This window comes from Leucoraja erinacea, chromosome 10 (genome assembly GCF_028641065.1).
Source record: "Leucoraja erinacea ecotype New England chromosome 10, Leri_hhj_1, whole genome shotgun sequence".
Lineage (NCBI taxonomy): Eukaryota > Metazoa > Chordata > Chondrichthyes > Rajiformes > Rajidae > Leucoraja > Leucoraja erinaceus.
In genome coordinates this window covers 42711038-42726091 of record NC_073386.1, presented here as the reverse complement: position 1 = coordinate 42726091, position 15054 = coordinate 42711038, and the positions used below count along the sequence as shown (strand labels likewise).

General features: G+C 43.0%; 1 protein-coding gene across 1 annotated transcript in view; it reads right to left on the bottom strand.

Moving 5' to 3' along the window:
- The window catches only part of tnr (tenascin R (restrictin, janusin)), a 61879-nt gene that overhangs the window by 27629 nt on the left and 19196 nt on the right, over window positions 1–15054 (bottom strand). The window contains exons 5-12 of the mRNA XM_055642051.1: window positions 14486–14601; window positions 13973–14123; window positions 9157–9426; window positions 7699–7884; window positions 4444–4533; window positions 3067–3195; window positions 2221–2364; window positions 1083–1202 (exon numbers count right to left, since the gene is read on the bottom strand). Of these exons, the coding sequence (XP_055498026.1) occupies window positions 1083–1202; window positions 2221–2364; window positions 3067–3195; window positions 4444–4533; window positions 7699–7884; window positions 9157–9426; window positions 13973–14123; window positions 14486–14601 (1206 nt within the window). The remainder of the gene's footprint in view (window positions 1–1082; window positions 1203–2220; window positions 2365–3066; window positions 3196–4443; window positions 4534–7698; window positions 7885–9156; window positions 9427–13972; window positions 14124–14485; window positions 14602–15054) is intronic.

Below are 15054 nucleotides of genomic sequence, written 5' to 3'. Positions count from 1 at the left end.
ACCTAGACCTTAGCTAACAATTACCTGTTTCCTTTATCATCGTTACTTTTTTGCGTATCTTTTAATTCATTTGTTCTATATCTCTCTATATCACCGTCTATATCTCTTGTTTCCTTTTCCCCCCAACTCTCAGTCTGAAGAATGGTCTCACCCTGAAACATCACTTATTCCTGCTTTCCAGAGATGCTGTCTGACCAATTGAGTTACTCTAGCTTTTTGTGTCTATCTTTGGTTTAAACTAGCATCTGCAGTTCCTTCCTGGAAATGCCCAGTTGTGTATACAATCTCCAAAATGGTCCCACACACATTTCCACACAAAATGGTCCCCCACACTCACTGATCAGCTATTTTCCCTTAGATGAGTTCCAATCATGCCTCAAAGAATTCTACCCTGCTAAGCCTTTTACATTCAGGCAATGCCAGTTAATATTCATGAATCTGAAATTTGCAGTACCACAAGCATATTTTAATCACCTCTCTATTATTTGCCTACATAGATATTCCTCTATCCACTGCTGGTGTTTAGGCCTGTAGTGAGTTTTCTTAGTTTTCCCTGAATGTTTGTCCTTTTCGTGTCCCATTCCCTGTCAACTTAGTTTAAACCCTTTCCCGAAAAGCACCAGCAAGACTTCCAATGAGTATATTAGAAAGCACTTGAGACCAAGGCATTTTATGCATTCAAGGGGGAGGTAAATATATTTGTTAATGGCAAAGGGAATTTTGGATAATGAGCAGAAGGTGGGTATCCGGGATCTGAAGAGAATGATCTACTTTGATTTGTTGAATGGCAAAGTAGGTCTCAAGAGCCTCCGCCTACTCTTATTGTCCATGTTTTTTGAGAGAAAAGGGAGAGAAGGGGGGTGGGGGGGTGTAGGCTGTAGGAATACATTGACAAAGAAAACACTACATAAGCGGAACAAATTAGGGGGGTGAAGGAAGAGGGTGGGAAAAGGGGAAATGAACCATGTGCTTTATGGTGCACACTGGGACTGGGATGGGGCAGGGATAAAGAAGCGGGGATTTGCTGGGTATTTAACGGAGCAGGCAATGCAAGGACTGTTCAAGTTAAAAGAAATACTTACCCTGGCTGCGTGACACAATAATAACATAGTTCTGCACCGCGGCCTGAGGTGCAGCCCACATCAGCTGAACCTCAGTTGGAGTCACGTTGGCAACTTGCACATCGAACGGGCTGTCCATTGCTATGAAGATATGCGGAGGAATAGGTCATTATCAACATCATTATATCCCTCATTAATGACAGTGTACAGCTCTGTTCACCTACCAACACATTTCATGCAGTGCTGACTTTTGTCATGTTATCTGCACTGGGCATACAACCTGAGGCCTCCACTGACAGAGATGGGTAAATCTCTGCCAGCCTAAGGTTGATGGCAGATGACTCTAAGACAGCAATGGTGATACATTTATTCAAGATGGAAAGCAAGAATAAGCCACTTGGTCTGAAGGTCAGTGGTTGAGAATTTGTTGGAAATGTTCTGAGGGGCAGGATTGATAAATGGGTGGATTATATTCGGAAAAGCAGGGACAAATTAGGGATAGTCTGCATGGCACTGTGTGGGAGAGGCTCATAAATAGGCTACATTTATTTGAGGAAGTAACAAAGATGATTGATGCGGGTAAAGCAGTAGGTGTTGTCTGTATGGACTTTAGTAAAACCATCAATAAAGTTCCACATGGTAGGCTGATCCCACAGATTACGTCACATGACATCCAAGGAGAGTTGCTAAATTGGATCCAACATAGAAGACAGAGAGCAATGATGAAGGGGTTTGTGGAACATATTAATGATATGGATGAAAATGTAGGTATTCTGTTTAGTAAGTTTGCAGATAACATAACAATTAATGGAGTTGTGAATGGTGAGGGAGATGTCAAAGGATACAGCAGAATATAGAGTGGGTTGAAAATGTGGATGATGAAAAGACAGCCAAGGTTTCACCTGGAAAGTGTGAGGTGAAGTTTTCTAATAGGTTTATAGTAAATGGGCTAGAGTATAGGGATATCAATGTACAGTAAGAATACAAACAGGCAAGGCACAGTAGATATTAATCATAATCCAGGCAAACTGGGTTAGTGCAATGGGCAAAGCAATTGATTTGGATTTAGCAGGTGGAAAGACCTGTTTCTATGATGTACCACCACACTATGACTATATTCAGTGATTGCAGAGTTTGCTCCCTATGTTAAGCTGCTGACCTGTCTGCACGGTGGATGATGTGAGCGGACTCTCGGCAAGCCCCTGAACTGTGCTCAGTTTTACCGCGTACTCAGTTGCAGGCAGCAGCTTGTTCAGGGTGTACTCATTCTGGAGTGACGAAATGTTCACGCTCTCCATGCCATCTGAAATCCAGAGCAGAAAGAGGACCAGTCAGTGAGAATCAACATCATCAACATCTTGGCCCTGTGAGAGAAACACCCCCTCCTTGCACACACAACACCTGATCTCATCGTCATTCCCACCCTGCAGCAACCCAAACACAGCCAGTCTGCTCTGCATCGGCAGTCTCTCGGTTAGTATTCACCATGGGTGCAGTGGCAGTCCACTGACCTGTGATCCAGAGGTTTGTAAGGTCAAGGTATTGTCCAGGAACCGGAGCACAAAGGAAATGAAGCAAACCCAAGCCAAGACAGAGGTTTAGTTTGCTCTCCCAAGTGGAAATGAAAGATTTCATGGATAGGTATTAAATGAGCAAGGCAAGGAAGGATATGGATTTAAGTCAAGTCAAGTCAAGTCAAGTTTATTTGTCACATACACATACGAGATGTGCAGTGAAATGAAAGTGGCAATGCTCGCGGACTTTTGTGCAAAAGACAAACAACAAAACAACCAAACAAATTATAAACACAATCATAACACACATATTCTTTTACATAATAAATAATGGAAGGAAAAACGTTCTGTAGAGTTAGTCCCTAATACAGGCAAGTGGGATTAACAGAGATTGGCGTAACTGTCAGCATGGATATGGAGGGCCAAGGAGTCAGTTTCTACATTGCACAACACTTTGATTCTCTAGAAGAAATGTAGAGGCCATTGATTACCCCAGTGGTCTGAGACTGGATGGTAGAACATCTGGTAATGATCAAAGGCAGCGCTGGGCTTGCGCCAGGTTATGGTCACCGAATCTGGAGAGATGTTGCTGAAGGAGATGTCCTGTGGTGGATCCAAGGCTGCAAAACAAAAGGTACAAATGGGGATCAGAAAATCAGACAGGTCTGCAGATCCAACACGCATGAAGGCAACAGAGAGATCTGAATGAGGAACAACACCTCATTTACCTCAGCCTGCATCCCGACGGTATGAACACTGTATTTTCCGACCTCAGGTAACCCCTTCCATGTGTTCCGTTCTCACTTCCAGCAGTCTACCCAGGTCGCTGTCCCTTTGTTCACCTTTACCACCTCTCTCCCCTCATTACCCAGGCCCATCATCCTTCTCCAGTTTGGCTACATCTATCATCACCCATATATTTATCTAGCTGAGTTTCTTCTTACTTGGGTCACTTTTCTATCCCCTTCTCCCACCTGGTTCCACATGCCCATCATCCTTTCCTCGTCTGGTTCCACCCATCACCTACCACACTCTGTCTCTATCCCTCTCCTCCCCTCCTCATCCCCACCTTGTTCCATATGCCTCATGTATTTTTTCTCCTATTTGTTTCCACCTATCACCCACTGACCTCTATCTCAGCAATCCCCATTCCCCACCTTATCCATCTGCCCATTAACCCCTACCACATCTGATCCAACCCATCACCTACCAGCCTTAATTTACATCTGGGCACATCACAACCTGTCAGACTCAATTATAAATTCTCCAACTTTAATGAACTTGCACTTTCGTTCTGATGCTACCAGAATTGGCCATTTGTGCTCTCCTTTGCTCCACTTCCCCAGCTCACTCCCCCCACCTCCTGCCTTTTATTTCTTTCATTTGTATATCCTGACCTGCTCAGGACATCCATTAGGGCTGTACGACATGACCCAAACGTCACAACATTAGCATCACTTTAGAAAATCAAGCTCAAATGTTCATTCAATGGCGACATCATTCTTCACCACTTAGACCAACTTGCGTTCTCTTTCTTAGATCTGAGGAAAGGTCTTCACCTCAAATCATTACCATGAACTGTTCCCAAAACCCCAACTGCTGAATTGTATAACCAATATTTAATGTGATTGAAAGTGAACATTAAATAGTTTACTGGGGAAATTTGAAAAACATTGCACATACTGAAAATCTGAAATAGAAACAGAAAATGCTGAAAACACTCAGCATACCAGGCAGCATTTGTCTCGAAGGCCTCTGAACTGAAATTAATGATTTAAATGGATGACCTGCTGCGTTTGACTTTCAGAATTTTCTGTGTTTGTGATAGCCTAGAGTTGGAACACATAAGGGGGTAGTTGGGAATCTACCTGTCCTTGTATTCATGGTGATTGGAACGCTTTGTTTCGTCTCCTTTACAGCTGATATTCCGATACCATATTCAGTACTGGGCAGTAGATCTGCAGACAAAATAGAGAGACAATACAAGGTGACACCATGAAAATAAATCAACACTGCTAACAATGTCAACATGCTGACAGTGGATGTGGGTGAGATATTCAACCAGTATTTTGCATTTGTATTGGCCAAGGTGAAGGACATGGATGATAGTGAGATGGGTGCTGGTATTCTGATATTCAAGGGTAGTTTGAGATCAAGGTGAAGGTAGTCTTGGGTTACCTGAAAATCATGGTGGATAAATCCACAGGGCGTGATGGGCTCTACTGCAGGTTATTGAGAAAGGAAGAGAAGAGATTGCATGGACTTTGACAAAGATCTGTGTATTCTCTATAGCTGCAGGGGAGGTCCTGACGAGCCAATTTTGTTTCTTTGTTTGAGAAGGGATGTCGAGATAATCCAGGAAATTATACACTTGTGAGCTTCACTTCACTGGTAAGGGAAACTACTGGAGTGCATTCATCAGGAAAGGATTTACTCACTTTTGGAAGAGAATGGGTTAATTTGGAACAGTCAGTATGGCTTTGCCCGGGGCAGGTCGTCCCTTAACGTGCGAGTGTTTTTTTAGGGGGGCAACGAAGGTGATTGATAAGGGTAGCGTAGTGGATGCTGTCTACATGGATTTAGCAAGCCATGTGATAAATCCCTCATGGAAAGATCATCCAGTAGATTAACATGCAGTGACTTGATAGCTTGAATCAGAGCTGACTTACCAATAGAGGCTAGTGATGGAAAGATGGTATTTTAGCTAGAGGTTTGTGACCAGTTGTGTTCTGCAGGAATCTGTGCTGGGACCACTGTTGTTCGAGATATACTGTATGTAGATTGAGATATACTGTATGGAGATATACTGTATGTATGAGGTATACTGTATGTGGATATACTGTATGTACAGTGTCTTCACTGTATGTACAGTGTCTTCACTGTATATAAACAACTGCGATAAATGGATGGGTTGGTTAGTAAGTTTGCAGATGACACAAAAATTGGTAGTATTCTGTAAAGTGAGGTAGGCTGTCAAAATATGTAGTGGAAGATAGATCAATTGCAGAAATGTGCGGAGAAATGGCAAATCGAGTGTAATCTGAGCAATAGTGAGATGTTCCACTTTGAGATGTTCAAATGCAAGAGAAAAATGTACGGTTAATAGCTAGATCTTCAACAGCATTAAAGTACAAAGGGATCTTAGGATCGACATCGACAGCTCACGGAAAGTTGCAACACATGTTGATAGAGTGGTAAAGAAAGTGTGTGGTACGGGTTGCCTTCATCAATTGAGGCATTGAGATGAGCTAGGAAATGTGGCGCAGTTTTATAAAACTGGTAAAGCTGCACTGAGTATTGTGTGAGATTTTTACAAGAAGGATCTTGAGGCTTTAGAGAGAGTAAAGTCAAAGTCAATTTTATTCGGTCCTTTATACAGAATATATAAAGGACAGAAGAGGTTTCCAAAAATTCCCCCTTTATTGGTAGGGATTAGCTGCAAAGAGTATCAGGTTGAGGGACAACCTGACAGAAGTATATAAAATTAATAGAGGCATAGATCGGTTAGTCAGTCAGAACCTTTTTCCCAGGGTGGAAATATCAAAGACTAGAGGACATAGCTTTAAGGTGAGAGAGGGGAAGTTTAAAAGTGATGTGCGGGAAAATTCTTCTAACACAAAGAGTGATGGGTGCTTGGAATGTGCTGCTAGGGGTGGTGATGGAAGCACATATGTAGGTTGAGTTAAAAAAAGCATGGAATTCAGGGAATGAGGGGGATAACTCTGAGTTGGATCTCGTGCAGGCAAAGGAGATCATGTTTGGAACCAATATTATGGGCTGTATTGTTCTACATAAGTTTCTATGTATTGTTCTACAATTTAGTATTGCCTGAAAAAATGTTCCAATACTTGGACCATCCCTTTCCCCTCTCCCTTTTCTGGATCTCTCTGTCTCCATCTCAGGGACACACACACTACTGACATCTATAAGCGTGCCAACTCCCACAGCTATGTCTATTCTTCTCCCACCTTGCCTCCCGTGAGGATGCTCTCCATTTCTCTCAGTTTTTCTGCCTCTGCCATTTTCTCAATTTGAGCCCTTCTTTTCTAGAGCTTTTAAAATATCCTCCATCTTCATGAATCGTGGCTCTTTCTGCCATAGTTGATGGATTCCAGACACACATTTCCTCCATTCGCTGCATTCTGCTCTCACCCCCACACTCCCAATCAGAACATAAATAGAGCTCCCCTAGTCCTCATCTTTAGCTCCACCAGTGTCCAACTGAGCATCCTCTATCATCTCCATAGAATTCCAAAGTGATCCCATCACCGGTTCCATCTTCCCTGCTCAATCCTTTCTGATTTTCACAGGGATTATTTTCACAATGATTTCCTTGCTTCCTCCTCCCTTGGCACTTTCAGCTGTAACCATAGGAAGTGCAACACCCATCTCTACATCTCTCTCACCCGCATCCAGGGACCCAATACAGCCCTTCCAGACGAGGTAGAGATTCAATTGCGCCTCTTCCAACCTGTTCACTGTATTCTGTGCTCCTGATGTGGCATCCTCTACATTGTACAAACCAAGTGCAGACCAGGCGGTCGTTTTGCTCTGTACTCTGTCCTCAATCGCCATCTCAAGCTTCTTATTGCATGTCAACCTTCTCATGCCTACATTGACCTATCTGTCCTAGGCCTCCTCTGTTGCTAGATTCGTTATTACTATTGGTACCAATGTCTTTGTCACAGGCACCAATATCTTAACAACTTCATAGCTTAAGAAAGTCATCAGCTCGAATCATAAACTCTGTTTCTCTTGCAACTAAAACTGTTTGACCCTATTCCACATTTACTGTATTACTTCATCAGCAACAGCAAGAACCACGCCCATGTCAGAATCTTCAAAACTGTTCCATTCATTGGCAACATATTTTGTACCACCAGCATCCTGGAATCCTGGCATCACCACCTGAACCATTGATACCATGCTCATTGGCAGCTACATTCATTATTAATACCATGATCATGATCCATACATGGTTGATTATCTGTAGCACTATGTGTACCTCTGATTGCGGCTCTTTCCTTCGAGCTCTAGACAGCAGCCATTTTGATAATTAAAACGTTAAAGGATGGGAAATCTGATCTGATGTCATGGTGCATGTCAGAAGTTCTGCAACTTACCAGTCAGTGTGATCTTGCTTGATGGCCCTGTACTTTTGGGCACGATCATTTCATGGTACTGTCCTCCTGCCAGCGTGCTGTAGACCACTCTGTATTTATCAATGTCAGCTTGACTGGTATCCCATTCCAAATCCAGCTTGCTGAATCCTTGAGCCACAACACGCAGGTTTTTGGGAGCATCAATCTCTATGGAATAAAGCACAAAGCATGATTATTTGCACAAAGAACCAAGGCAGACGGCACTGGACCATTGACTTCTTCCACACTCTGGCCAATGGCAAGGTCTAATGCAATGGGCAATCAACCTCAGCTCTAGGTCCAAGTGTACAACTTTGAGGCATTGCCTTGCTTGTTAATGCCTTGACCAATGAAGCCAAGCATATCATATACCTCTTTACCATTCCAGCTACTTATGTTGCTACTGTCAGGGAACTATGGATTTGGAGCCCAAAATCACTCTGTGCACCAATGCTGCTAAGGGCTCTGCCAATAATGTTGTACTTTCCCCTTACATTTGATCTCCCAAAGTGTAACGCCTCACACTTGCTTCCTACAGCAGACTGGTATACATCTCATCATGCCCTGGGAAATTCATTAACATTTAAGACATTTCTATCTCCTTTTCATATTTCATATCTCATTTTGTTAATCTGAATATGTTCTCAACTTTTTCTGTCCTCAGCAAATACAGTTGATAACTCATTTAAGACCTTGTGCACATGTTCTCGCTCCATGCACAGAGTGCTTTTTTGGTCCACAATGTCCCTTGCTCTTTTTCTGATTTCCTTCCTGCTTTCACGATTTCCCAAATATCCTATCCCTTTCCATAGGTCCTTTGAAACTCATCCAGTTATGGGTCCTCTGCCGACATTTCTCTCACTTGTCAGCTTCATCTTCTAGGATTAGGCTTAGCATAGGCCCATTCCTGGTAGCACTATCTACATACTGGCACAAAAAGCTCCCCTAGATGCTCTTTAAAAATTCCATCCTCTCTAATCCTTTAACACTAAAACAATCCCAGTTAATACCACAGAAATTAAATCCCCAAAGACTGAGGAATAAAAAGACCGCAAGAAATTGCTGAGTTTTGGATGTAGCACAGATCGGCCTCATCTGCACCTCACCCTGCCTTGGAAAAGCAGCCAAAATAGCCAAAGACTTGTTCCACCCCTTCATTCTTTCTGCTCCTCACTCCCGTTGACTGAATAGCATGCAAAACAAAGCTTTTCATTGTACCTTAGCATATGTGACAATAATAAACCTAGCCGAAAGGTATGGATATCCATGAAAGGAATGACGTTTCCTAATTCAGATACTAAGAACTACAGTTACAAAGATGCCTTATGATTCAGACACTAAATAAGGCATGGCTTCAGTCAGAGACGAAGCTAACAGAAGTGTCCTTCGTCCTTTAGATGCACGCACGCACACAGACAGGGGACAAATAATCTCCTTTACCTGTGGTAAAAACAGCGATCGCAGGCTGGCTTTGTCTGTGTTCCTGAACACCAGTTACTGACACCTGGTATTGTGTGCCAGGTCTCAGGTTCTGTAGGGAGTATTGGGTCAGTGTGGGCTGCAGTCTCAGCATCGACATGTTATGTGTTCCACTGGTCAGCCCATATGACAGGAGGATATGGTCGATATAGGCTTTGGGAGGCATCCATTCCACAAAAGCAAAGGTATCAGCGACCTCCCTGATGGTGATGCGAGTTGGACCATCAATTACTGAAAGATAAAATGGGGAGCTGCATTCAGCATGATTTAATATGTTGTGGCAACCACAAATATCAAGGCCAGGTTCAAGTGGAGACCTCGTAACCTTAATTAGTAAAGCTTTATTTCAGACACAGGTCCATATACACATCAAACAGTACAAAGAATTACAAAGATACATTAAGAAATAGCATATTAGCCTAAAATATATATAAGCTATTGCACCAATGTCGTCTTAGCCTAGAAGTGAATCTATAGCAGCTTTTCAGAGGGCTGACTAGGGCTTCAATTATGTGGTTCTCCGACTTGTCCAGGCGACACATAAAACTAAACATCAGCTGTCTTAAGAGTGCCTCACAGGTTGGCACTCCAGTGGACACAAACAATTGACTGGCACTATGCCACTTAGGGACACGAAGTAGCAACCTCATTGCATCATTGTATGCTACCTTGAGCCTCTGCATACACTTTTTCTTATACTTAGACCACAATTGAGCAGTATATAACGGTGTGATGTAGGTTCTGAACAGGGAACACTTCACATGGTCAGAGCACATATAAAACTTCCTTATAAGCATGTTGGCTTGAAGATAAATTTTACAGCGCTGTCGGTAGAGGTCTTTGTCATCCTTCCAGTCATCAGATATGACATGACCTAAGTATTTAATTTCCTCACACACTGCAAGAGGACTGTCTGACAAATAAAAGGTCGGAAAAGTTGATTCCCTGTCCTCAGCGCTTCTAACTACCATTATGCGGCTTTTCTTAGCGTTATACTTTATGTCATAATCAAGGCCATACTGAGAGCACACCTTCAGCATCTGCTGCAGCCCAGTAATCTGTACTAAAATGTATGAAGGTAGATAAATCTCCTTTACCTGATCAATTACATCAAAGGATATTGTGGAAAATTACAGAAGAATGTGCAAAAAGGGAGGATATTGAGGGATATGATATAGATACATTTGGAAAGACGGGGATTGATTAGGGATAGTTATCATGATTTTGTGCATGGGAGATCGTGTCTCACAACTTTGATTGAGTTTTTTGACAAAGTAACCAAGAAGGCTGATGAGGGCAGGGCCATAGACATGGTTTATATGAATTTTAGAGGCCTTTGATAAGGTTCTGAATAATAGGCTGCTCTGGGAAGTTAGATCGCATGTGATCCAGGGAGAGCTAGCTAACTGGAAAGAGAATTAGCTTAATGGTAGGAATCAGAGGATAGTGGTGGAAGGTTGTCATTCAAATTGGAAACCTGTAATGAGTGGTCTATCTCAGGGATTGCCATTGAGCCTTTGTTGTTTGTCTTCGGTATCAATGGTTTCAATGAAAATGTTCATGGCATATATATTGAGGATGTGGTATCAGGGATCAGGACAGCTGGCTGGGCTGCTGACCGACGGGGCCACGAGCGAGGCTCTCCTGCTGCACTCCACGGGCTGCACTACATCTGGACGGGTGAGGCTGGGCCGGACACGGCGCTCCGACCCGACATCCCCTCAACCCGAGTAGTAGCAGTCAAATACAGGACAAGGGCGGTCCGGTATGGGACAAACCAATTTAGCCCAATATACGGATGTCCCGGTTAATACAAGACTTATAGCAACCTCATCAGTCAGGGATCTTAGTGTAAAGGTTAGGATATTATGTTACAATTATACAAGACATTGATGAAGCTGCACTTGAAGTACTCTGTTCAGTTTTTGTCACACTGCCTTGGGAAAGAATTCATTAACCTGGAAAGAGTGCAGGTAAGAATGACAGGAATTATGCCAGGACTCGAGGGCCTAAGTTAGAGGGAAAGGTTGTACAGGCTAGGACTTTATTCCTTGGAGTGTAGGAAAGGGGTGATCTTATAGAATTGTATGAAATCATGATTGATTCGCTGAATGTTTAGAGTCTTTTTCCGCAGGGTAGGAGAATCAACAGCTAGACAGCATAGCTTTAAGATCAGATAGGAAAAATTTAATAGCAAACTGAGGCATACCATCTCTACTTTTTAGTTTACAAATTAATTTTCTAAGTTTCTACTGAATCTTATTCTAACAGCTCTAAAGGAAAACATTGCAGATCATAAATTGGTGAACAATTAAAAGGCTTTAATTTCCTTGCAATTCTATTGTTAAGTTCTAAATTCTATTTCTGTTTTTCAAAGAATCGTTTAAGTAAAGAACAAGTGATTTTGGCTCATCTCGTTCAGGCTGACAGTGATGTCTATCTAACTCTCTCTAACTTCTACAGGTGCACAGTAGAGAGCATGCTGACCGGTTGCATCGTGGCTTGGTTCGGCAATTTGAGTGCCCTGGAGAGAAAAAGACTACAAAAAGTAGTAAACACTGCCCAGTCCATCATCGACTCTGACCTTCCTTCCATCGAGGGGATTTATCGCAGTCGCTGCCTCAAAAAGGCTGGCAATATCATCAAAGACCCACACCATCCTGGCCACACACTCATCTTCCTGCTACCTTCAGGTAGAAGGTACAGGAGCCTGAAGACTGCAACAACCAGATTCAGGAATAGCTACTTCCCCACAGCCATCAGGCTATTAAGCCTGGCTCGGACAAAACTCCGATTATTAATAACCCATTTTCTGTTATTTGCACTTTATCAGTTTATTTATTCATGTGTGTATATATTTATATTATGGTATATGGACACACTGATCTGTTTTGTAGTAATATGCCTACTATGTTCTGTGTGCTGAAGCAAAGCAAGAATTTCATTGTCCTATACAGGGACACATGACAATAAACTCACTTGAACTTGAACTTGGATCTATGCTAATCTTATTTGTTTGCAATGGGCCCTTATCCGGCTTTAGAATACAGTTTTAATGCACAAATCCCTCCAACAATGCCACTTTAAGTAGGGTACTGCACAGGACAACAATCAACAATGTGGCTCCTTAATGGGTGAGTAAGTTTTAATCCCCTATAATTTGAGGACTAGATCCCATATTATTGTCAGCCGACTGTAAGTTGCAATACTAAACGAATGAATTGGAGGAAAAAGGTGTGGTGTCTTTGCTTGGCAAGATTGGTGTGAGCAGCAAGTTGTCAAGTACTGATGCACAGAGTTAACGCATCAGCTACTGACGTGGAAAAGCAAGAAGCAGGCACTGACGTGGAAACGTAAGACACAGTGAAATAAGATACCTGGGCAGCTTGTACATGGAGAAACCTGAATATGGTATAATATAATAAAACATATCATTAGGGCACACGTACTGACGATGCCTCGTGACATGAAAAGTGCTGAATTCAAATGGGGACCCTTGGGATCCATAACACATGCAATATTAGATCAAAATAAAATTAATTTTCCAAGATACAGAGGAGGAATTTGATCTGGAGGCATCCCTCACAGAACTAGAAAGCTTGGTGAATGGGACAAGGAAAAGATAAGTATGAAAAATAGGAATAAATATGCCATGAACATGAACTGACAAGAAGATGGATTTGGCATGCTTGCCTTCATTAGTAAAAGTATTGAGTGCAGCAGTTGGGACGTTGTGCTACAGCTCTTCAACACAGCCACAGATATTGCTATCAAAACATGGGGGAGACACCATTTTTTGGTGGCCACGCGCACGCACGCATGCACACACACACATATGCACAGGCGCATGCGCACACACACAAGGCTTCGGCTGTGGGTCCTGTAGACGGTAACATCAGGAGCTGACCTGGTTGGTGACCAACTCCAAACTCCAGCAACAGCAGCTTCGTCCGCCCCGAATCGTGGGGCTTCAATCGGCCCGTTCGTGGGGCCTTTAATCGGCCGGCGGGGGCTTCAACATCGGGAGCCTCGATGGCCTCGATGCAGCAGTTTGATTTTAGGCCGTGCGGGGCACTGAAAGGCCACGCGAACGGGCCGATTCAGCCCTCAGAAAGCGTCTGATAAAGTCCGGATTACAAAACATGGGGGGGATTGTCCCCCACCTCTAAAAGCACGGGGGAATTACCCACCGTTACCCCCAGGATTTCCGCCCATGCTTCAAGATGTTGGTGAGACCACATTTGAAGTATTGTGTACAATTCTAGTTACCGTGCTATAGAAAGGATGTCATTAAGCTGGAAATTATGCAGAAAAGATTCACCACATTGTTATCAGGACTCAAGGGCTTGAGATACAAGGACAGGCTGGGTAGGCTGGGACGTTTTCCATGAGCATAGGAGACTGAGGTGATTTTATATGCAAAACCAGAGGGGCATAGAAAAGTTAAATGGTACGCAATATTTTTCTCAGGGCAGAGCAGTTCAGAACTACAGGGCACAGGTTTAAGTTGAGAAGGGAAAGATTTAAAAGAGATCTTGCTGGTGCATATATGAAACAAGCTGTTCGACGAAGTACCAGAAGGAGTGGTGCAGGTGGGTACAATTGTGGCATTTAAAATGCATTTAGACAGGTACATGGATTGGAATGGTTTGGACAGATATGAGCCAAATGCAGGCAAATGTGAGTTGCTCAGTTACAAATCACGGTCGGCATGACGGACCTTGTGTTGTTTCACTCTATGCCTCTGCTATTCTGCGTGAATGAAACGTTAACTCACAGGTGGAAACAGTTGCTGTTGCCGGTAAGCTCCTCATCTGCTCCTTGAGTGCAACCAGGTTGACTGTGTAATCTTCACCAGGTCTCAACCCCGTCTGATTAAAGCACGTTACCATCGTAGGAAGCTGCACTATCATTCCGCCTTCGTTACTCTGAAACATAGATGCAATATCACACTGGGTCAGAGAGAACGATTGAGGCGTGGGGAGGGAAGGAGAGGACAGAGATGATCAAGCATGTACAACCATTTGCTTACAACTCCTGCACATGGAAATAGTTTATCCATGTCTTTTCAGCCTCCCCTTGGCTATCTGTGATCTAAAGTGAAGATCCTCATCCACCAACCAATGTAGGCTGGACTGGGTGTCATCATCGAACTGCTGCATCCTATTCATAGAAACAAGAGATGAGGATGTGAGGGATAATGACAGGAGTTGATCGTGGGGCTCAGGCACAGGTCTGGCGTGTGTGAGAGTGACTGAGTGAATGAGTGAAGTAGTTGAGGATGACTTACCTTTGCAATGAAACTGATCTCCCAAGCATCAAATGCAAACTGGAAAGGATCCCACTGCACCTCCACCACTGACTCTGTGACAGACTGAAAGCGAAGTCCTTGAGGAGTTGACAAATCTTGGAGAGATAACAGATTAAATCTGAGCTCACAAGCACCACATCTTTCAGAGTCACATTCCAATTAATGACAATTTTCAAGTTATTTTAACCTTTCCTCCACCACACATTAGAAAGGCTTACACCTTTTATATCCCCGAGTACTTTCTGGTTCATCTCTTGTGTCAGCGTTGTGATGGTTAACAATATCGAGGTCGGAAGAGTAGTTTGATCATTCAAGAGATATGGATGACACTGGCAATGCCAACATTATTGCTAACCCCTAATTGATGGGATTAATGGGATGAATCAAAAGGGCACATCAGCATATGAAGTTTCGTAGTCTGTGTAATGAATCATTAATGCTAAGGTTCTGGGACAAGTGCTAACGTGTCTGGCAGACCAGACTTAACAAGTACAATAAAAAAGTCTCACGCCACATGATTTTAACAAAATAGATAATGGCTACTAATA